This window comes from Musca vetustissima, unplaced genomic scaffold, assembly GCF_032173495.1.
Source record: "Musca vetustissima isolate MV318-11 ecotype Yass unplaced genomic scaffold, APGP_CSIRO_Mvet_v1 utg14365, whole genome shotgun sequence".
Lineage (NCBI taxonomy): Eukaryota > Metazoa > Arthropoda > Insecta > Diptera > Muscidae > Musca > Musca vetustissima.
In genome coordinates, this window is record NW_026880519.1 from 179,164 (window position 1) to 188,077 (window position 8,914).

An 8,914-nucleotide genomic window follows, 5' to 3' on the forward strand; every position below is an offset into this window, starting at 1 on the left:
GGCCGGACTGTGGTCCTGATATTCGACTTCAAAGTGTCTGAAATAGATTTGGTTCGAAGAAACATTTGTTCTAAAACCAATATTACGAATAAAACATAAAACTTCAAATATTTCAACATAAGAAAAATGGAATTAAAAAACTACAGTCATAAAAAAACCCAATACATGGTCATACATAAAACTTTACCGAGTACGTTTATGATACGAAATGTCAACATTTCCAATGGAAATTCAAGATGGCGCCATACAACATTTAGTGTTGCCTAGGCCAGAAATATATTATTGGTACGTAAGTCCATAAAGTCTTTAATACAACCCTACACATCTTGTTCCTAATCAAAATGCTACAAATTTAATTTCAAAATTCTGGTGTACACAATTATCTTGCGAAGATTCAAAATCAATCTCTCTCCCTCTTGTCTTAAATATTGCAAAGTATATTACCGAGATTGCTAACGATTTGTTGTCTAGTGTAGTCATAAGGAATATTTTGCTCCATCTTTAATATTTTACAACATACTTGAGAGAGAAAAATTATAGTAGTTAATGTTAGTTATGAAAGCTCCTAAAAGTATGCTATAAATTGGTTATGAGCACTTCTCTTGGAAAACAATGAGACGAAGTAACATTTTGCAAATGTCGTGTGTATTAAGGTGAACCGTAGGCAAATTAAAGCAAATGTTTAACCAAAAAAAAGTAATATAATAAAATGTACAAAGGGTTTTTATAGAGTTATTTATTTAAATTTTCATTTGTATACAATAATAGCTTATTACAAATTACACAAAAGCTTATTTTTAATAGCATAAATGAAATTTTTGTGTTGGGTTTTTTGTTTCTTATAAATATCACACAAATACCATCATACAGCTTAAAAAAGAATTTATTATCATTTTTTTTTTTTTTGAGATAAATCAAATTCATCGTAGCCAATGGTTTTGATTTACAGAAATTCGGATTTGTTTTTGTTTAAAATTCTTCTACATTGTTTCTTCTTTAGGTGGTGTCCGTATTGTGACATTTTATTAAGATTAATGAAGTGTTAATACATGTAAATGTGATTTGATTTTTAGTGAGACTATTTAATATTTTATTGTAAATATTTGTTGTAATTCTAGCTCTAATTGTGCTGTGAAAATGGGAAAATGAATAAAGAAATGCAGATATACAATTAATTACAGTGAATTTGTTGTTGTTTTGTGTTCGACTGATCTTAGAACTAATGCGACATACATATATTGTTGTTGTTCGTTTTATTTTTTTTTTAAATTAATGTTAAAGAATAAAATAAAAGTTAATTATTATATTGTTATTGTTGTTATTATTATATTTCGAAGAGAGTTAAAAGTAAATATTAAGAAATAAAGCACCAGGGTCGACATCACTTTTTATGGACAATCTCCATCGCCAGTTTTTTGGTATGCTGAAAGTACAAAAAATGTTATTATAAAATAAATTATAAAGATAATTTGTTACTCACAGGTCTTTCGCAAACAATTCTCTGTCTTGATTATGCACATATTATTAAAGGTTTTGGTATCTCCACTATCATCTGTGCCGCACACGGGCTTATAGTCCTGCAAATCACAATTGAATTCACACTCCGTATCTCCGGGTGCTGGGGCTGAGTGCACGAGAGTAATGACAAAGATGGCCACTGGAAAGTAAAAAAAAAAAACGAAAAATAAATATATTTTGAAACAAAATTTAAATTATAAAAAACATTTTTATTGACTTATAGATTTCTATAAGGTTAGACAAAAACTGCGATACTAAATCGAAAATAAGGTCGTATATTTGCCGAGGCCATTTAAGAACATAGGAATGAAAAAAACTTCAAAATAAAATAAAAGTAATCTTTGTGTAGCTCTTTCCTCGATGCCGTTTTTCTTAATCATACCGTCCTCTATTCATGTGCCTCTTCAATTTTTGGCAGAGAAATGAGATAAAGAGTTAGGTCTGACTGCACAAAAAACCAAGTCGAGAGCAGGGAATATGCCAATAATTATTATTTCACAAATCGAGGTGTTTCAGGCTAATTTTTATTGACCGCACGAACATTTAGCTATGACTATTGATGCCTCTGATATCGTCGACTTAAATGTTGATGAAACATTATGATAACGACGTATTTTTTTGAGAATTATATTATTTCAAAATCCAGATATAAATGCACTCCGCAATCTCTAAACAGCCTTTGGGATCCAACTGTAAGAATTCGAAATAATTTTTATTTTAATATTTTCTATAAGGATATCTCGTTGTGTACCCTCACTTTTTTTTGCTAATGAGGATATATATTTTGCTACGACAAATATAAGTCTTACCGAAATATTGGTTTCAGATCACAAGCTACTTTGTACCAAAATTGACAATTAGGTACCTCACCCACAAAATGGTTGAAATTTCTCTGAAAACTAAATTTATAATACCATGCAAACGGATTTTCCGATTAATTTACACCAAATCAACTGAGACCGTATAATAATGGGGTTTATTGGTCCAATCTTTGTAGTACCTCACCTACATAGGGTCAACATTTTGAGAAATTTTAAGCCCAATATCGACCGATTACAAATTTCATCCAAACAGTACAAATTGAAATATTTTTATCAACTTAGCACGAGGATGGGGCCGATCGGTCTATTTTTTCCAATACCCCTCTCACAAAGGGTCAACAATTTTAAAATATTGTTAATCTCATAATAAGTTATTTATTTTTTTTTTTTTTTGAAGATGGGGCTTATCGGTCCTCTCCTTTTAGTACCTCTCATACAAAGGGTCAACTTTTTGAAAATTGTAAGCCCAAAATCGAATGAACAGCATATCCAATTTCATCCAACCCATATATATTGAAATATTTGTATCAATTGAGTCCGAGGATGGGACCCATCGACCTTTTCTTTCTATTCCTCCCTGAAAAAGGGTCAACATTTTTAAATTTCTTTAATCTCATATGAAGTGACCGAAATTTCTGATTTCGTCGAAACGTTGCACATCGTAATATTTTTCCCAAACATAGATTAATTCCGAAAATGGCACCGATAGTTTACTCTTTCTAGTAGCTCTTATATGAAGCGTACGGAATTTCCGATTTTATCCAAACTTCACATTTACTTTTTTACTAATTAAGTCCGAAGATAACACCCATAGTGTCAAAATTTTGAAATTTTGTAATCTAAACATTTAAAACTAATCGATCCACATTTTGAAAATTCGAACCTTGATCAAATCAGACAACGAGATCGATGGATTCCCTCCTTCTAGAAAATTTGTAAATTTCATATGAAGAGTATCGATTTTTATTCATTAATTTCGTATCGTAATATTTTCTACAATCGTTAATCGTTTATTTTGAACGTGAATTAAGTCCATTTTTTCTAATATTGAGGCATTTGAAGGTTTGGGTTTGATTTGTTTCAAAAATATAGTTAAGTGGTATAAAATATGTTTTGAAAGCCATGATTTGTATCAGAACCTAAAATGGACTTAAACCACTTTCAAAATATGCAACTCAAATATACATTATGTTCGAAGATGGAGTTCTGCAGCGTAACTTCTCCTAGTACAATCCCACAGATTGCCAACTATTTGTCACAATTTTTAAAAATTATATATTTCATTAAATATTCCTCCACCCTAAAACTAGACAGCGATTGATTCCATTGCCCTGCGCAAACTAATATAGCTTAAATGTGTCAGTTCGGATAAGATAAGTGGAATCAGAATATAACATAGCTACCACTAAAGTAGTCTTCTCCTATTGCAAAAACTTTTATTGTTTACTTAAAACATTTAAGAACATTTTTTTGGCTATTATTCTGTATTCGTCAACGGCGGGAGGAATGCATTTCTTAAAGATATTTATGAAATAAAAAATGCGATTATGGTTATAAAATCGGCAAAACAAATCATAAAATTAAAGACAAACATATATAAAAAGCAATGCTATTTTCTTAGGAATAAAATAATGAATGATTAGATATTTATTATGGCAAAGGTTAGTTGAATGATTTTTTTAGTAAAAAATATAACCTTGCTCATTAAACTAAAAATGCATTATATATATTCGAATTTAAAGCAGACAAAATACGATCCTCTTCCTTCAAACAAAAAAAAAAGAAAAGAAAAAAATCAGTGCACATATGATCTCTCATATATGTATATAGTTTATAAATATACATTGCCAAAAATCGTCTCAAGGTTACAAATCATATTGGAAAATTTCCATTGCCTTTGAAACTATGCAAATTCTAGAGTTCATTGTCCGACCTCTATTTGAGACATAGAGAAAGAGAGGCAAAGTGAAACAAAAAATTAACACACAAAATAATATTTCAACAAATGCGAACTCTGTACGAATACAAGTAAATCTATGTACATACAAACGAATTTACGCAGATTGTTTCTAATCACAAAAATTGAGGCAGTGAAATGGAATGAAATCATCATCAATGAATAATAATTTCCTGATAACACAGTTTTCAAATGAAAGCAAAACGAAGAGAGAGAAAAAACACGAATCTTATATAAATGTCTGTCGTCAGAGGCGAGGAACAAAATTCACAAAAAATTGCGGTATTCAAATTGAATTATGCATTGTGCGATAAACGCTTTAATTTGTTATTGAAAACAAATAAACAAAATAAAATAAAAACACACCCATTATTAATACATATATCAAAGTGGTGAATGATTGAAGCAGTTCATAGAAATAAACATTTAAATATTTTATGGGATTTTTATGATTATTAAGTAATTGTGCGCGAACACACACACACACACACATTAATATATAAGTACGTATGCACTGCCACAGAATCCTATTTGCAATGTACTCGGCTCATTCCGATGAATTGTTGTGATTTTAAAAATTCATTAAAAAATAAATAAAAACGCATAAGAATGTAAATGACGCATCTCATTTACGACTGGGAATTTACAAACAGCCCAGACCTAGTGGCGACAGCAAAGTCGGTCCGGTCTCATGATGTATTCCATCATCATCAGCATCATTGGTCTCGGCTGCATTCAAAACCAATTTATAGTTGTTGTTGACATTTAATGGTAATATTTATCGCGTTATCCACTTTTCACAATTTGTATTCCCTCTAGGCGATAATTACAATGTTTTCTGTGGTATCATTGATATGGAATATAAAATGGATAGTTATAGATGTTGGTGTATGATGACTAATTTGTAAATGATCTGATTTGTGTAATGGTATTAGTTATTAGAAGCAAATGAGGATACTTATATCAATCGATATTTTCGTGTTATAATAAAAATCTAGTACATATTTTACATCATTTACGAATTTAAATTTGCAAAGAAATATAACCAACATTTGCCGGAACTATTTGAAGATCTTAGATCGGATCCAAAACAATACAATGGGCAAAGTCATGCGGAACAGAATGATCATTTGCATTTCCTTAACCCTTTCAGTGTCAAAAAAAATTGTTGACGGAATAAAAATCTAAAATTTTGTATTTAAAATCATATAAAGGCATAGAATTTAGGAAAAATAGCAATTTTCATTTTAACCCTTGGACTGTTTTGTCTGTTTTTCAGCAAAAACAAAAACATCAATAGTAACGGTACATAGGATAACCGAAAAATTACTTTCAAATGTCGAATATATTCGACAAAAACACTGAAAGGGTTAATCTAGATAAGGCCAGCGATTTCTTGTTCACAATGTTAAATTTAATTTTAAAATTTATATATCTTATAAAAAATTACTTCTTTGAAAAAAAAAATAGTTTTTGTATGAAGTTTATAGAACAAGTAAATCAATTAAAAATAAATAATTTTTAGAAATTCACTGAGACTGTTTTCTAGTAGTGGTGTTAATATTGTAAGGAAAGTGAATCTTTGAAATATGTATATGTATTTTGAATGATATTTTCAATATACATACACATTTTTTCCTAATAATACAATTTATAAATTTCTAAACATTATTATAAATTTCCCAATCACATATATAGTATGGCATGGACGTACGTACGCCCGGGAGGCACATGAGGGTAGTCAAATATTCCAATCGGTTCAAAATTATAATAATTTAAAAATTCCGAAATTCGTGTAAAGTATTGTATACTAATAAAAAATTGAATCATGGACTATTTTCAGTCTTCTTGAATTGAAGGTATATAGGTATAATATTTTTGGCAAATTTGGGTTGGTTGGTATTTTTTCATCGAAATCAAATAAAAAGCATGGCGAACCTTAAAGCTTCTACTTTGAGTTCATCCCTGGTAAAGTGTTCTTATTCGTAACTTAAGAAATGAAATTATCCATTTTTTAATGTAATAAGTTTTCAATTATTGAGAAGAAAAAATTTCCGAACCTAACCATTAAATATGTATATATATGTTGGATCGGATTTGCTGTAGCTTCAATTTGATCGTTAACATCACCTCTGCGTGACGACGATATTCTGAACTATCGGAATTAAAATTACAAATTCACTAATATTTCTTTGTTCAAAAATATTTCCCCAGCCGAAAATCGTTTCGGAACGTGAAGGTGGTTATTCGAAACTAACACAAATTTTTTAAATATTATTGAACTAATTCAAATTCTATATCTATATATCAATGTAATCAGATAGAGACTTCATATTTTTGACATACATGATTGGGATAATACGCCATACAACGTTTGTTCCACTTTCGGTATTTAGAAAATAAACGGGCTGTAATTGATCCGTTTATTCTGAAAGTGGTTTAAGTCCATTTTATATTGAGATATTTAAAGTTTTGGGTTTTATTTGTTTCAAAAATATTGTTACGAGATACAAATTTAGTTCGTGGGTTTGTTCCCTTAAACATGGTAGAATATATACGTAATATGTTTTGTAAACTTTCCTAGAAAAACAAGATTTGTATCATAACTAAACATGGACTTAAACCACTTTCAACCACTTTCACTTGACTCAATTGTAGATTGTTCTGTGAGTCCCATTGTTCTGAGGTCCCATATCACGGTACCGTCCATTTTCGGAATTTTAAAATCGCATTTTCCAAGCGAACCACCTTTTATTTGGGAAGTAACAAATCTTTGTAAGTCCATATTTTGACAAGCCCATTTTAACATTGCTTTTAGCCTTGATTTGTAGTTCAGAATTCGTAGATGTTTAAAAATATGATTGCTAAAACTCTTCTTTTGCGTCAAATATTCATGGGAATTATAAGAAGCAATTTCGGGCTTCGTGGTAACATTTTTAATTTATTAACCCAGTAGGGGAGACTGAGCATATAGGCACATTCGGAAATCGAGTTTTCGATATGAAGCTTTCATTGTACATCATTAGCATCGATCCATAGGTATCGAATATCAAAATAAATAACTGTCACAAATTTGAAATCTCTAGCTAATAAACTTATTTAAATGCACGGGTTTTTGTATTTTTACAGATGTTTTTGTAACATTTCCGTTCCCTTACGTAAGTATTTCGTGTATAAAAGTGTTCAAATGTTAAGGCAGTGTTATTAAAAAGTATTTAATTACAATGTATATTCTTATTAAAATAATTAAATATATAATGTTATAATGTTTGTGATAGAAAAAATTATAAAAAATAACTATAAAAAGTACCTTGGAGGTAGATTCGACATTTTAAAGCGGGGCACATTCGGTTGGTGTTGTCTTTTAAAATAATCCTTTAATATGATTCGAAATGGCGTATATAAGACCAAACGAGCTTCTATATTCGAAAATGCGATGGAAAAAAATATTTGTGTTGGTGCGTGTGGCCTTAAGACGTCAATATCCGCCGCTAGAAAATATAACCTAAAAACTCAAACTTTGAGTTGCACATTAATACAACAGGGAACCTTTAGAGGATCTGAATTTCAACCAGACTGCTAGCGGCGGGTAGGGACACATTCAGCGAAATTGACTTTTTACAAAATTGTAAGCATTTTTGACTAATACTAATTTATTATATGTTTTCGGTACTAGTTTTTATAATTATTTATCGGACGACAATAACCAGCCATAAAGTTTTTATATCTGTTGAATAAGTACTGATATATCGAGCTCTAAAAATTGCAGAATGTGCCCCAGTCTCCCCTACGTATACTAAAGGTCTTAGTCGATATTTTAAAATTGAATATCTGCAATTTTCTTATTGCAGAGCCTATTTACAATAGTACACACCCCATATAAATGTCCCAACCGGTTGTAGTTATTCTGAATAGGCATATTGGTTACACCCTATAAGAATAAAAATAATATAGAAAAGAACTTTTCTATATTATTTTTAGGTCCTATCTTGAGTTATATTCTTCCAAGTCATGATGTGGATTGAAAGAAAATAATTTTAGTGGCGCTAAAAAAGTTTTTTAATCAGTTATATTCCTACAATTTGAATGAAAATTTGATGTTAGCAACATAAAATTGTCAAAATAAGTATGCACATGTTCCATAAAGGATTTCTTATCCAATAAAATTTATGTAAACAAAAACTACATTTTAAAATGAATGTGTTCCTTCTTGAGTGAAAATATATTTTGTTGGTGAAATCGTAAAATTATTGATTCCACCAACATTGGAAGTTATGATTCGATAAAAATCTAAATTATAGTCAAAAAGGGGCTAAAATATATCTCCTTATTCTCGAACACATTAATACTTACTTGCCAAGAATAGAGGAAACAGCTTCATTTTGTTTGCTTCTGGTGACGTTAACACAGTAATCCCAAATAAAAAAAGATAATCCAAAAGGTGGACGATTGTAGCGGTTTTTTGTTCTTTCTTCTTAATCCAAAAGGAATTTTTTTAATCCAGAGAAAAAATGGGTCAAATGTGATGATAATTAAGAGCACAGCGAACACTTCTTATATTCGACACTTAATCTGAGTTATTACTTTTTTGTTTTGTTTTTGTTTTTTTTCCGTTTTT

At 29.9% G+C, this 8,914-nt stretch overlaps 1 protein-coding gene across 1 annotated transcript; it reads right to left on the reverse strand.

Annotated features, from left to right (window-relative positions):
* Window positions 1-1,369: 1,369 nt before the first annotated feature.
* Window positions 1,370-8,709, reverse strand: LOC133326202 (vasotab). The gene is made up of 3 exons (XM_061534882.1): window positions 8,650-8,709; window positions 1,481-1,657; window positions 1,370-1,423 (listed from the first exon to the last, which is right to left on the reverse strand). Exons 1-3 carry the CDS (start codon window positions 8,675-8,677, stop codon window positions 1,389-1,391), a joined length of 240 nt encoding a protein of 79 aa, XP_061390866.1. The 5' UTR covers window positions 8,678-8,709; the 3' UTR covers window positions 1,370-1,388.
* Window positions 8,710-8,914: the final 205 nt, after the last annotated feature.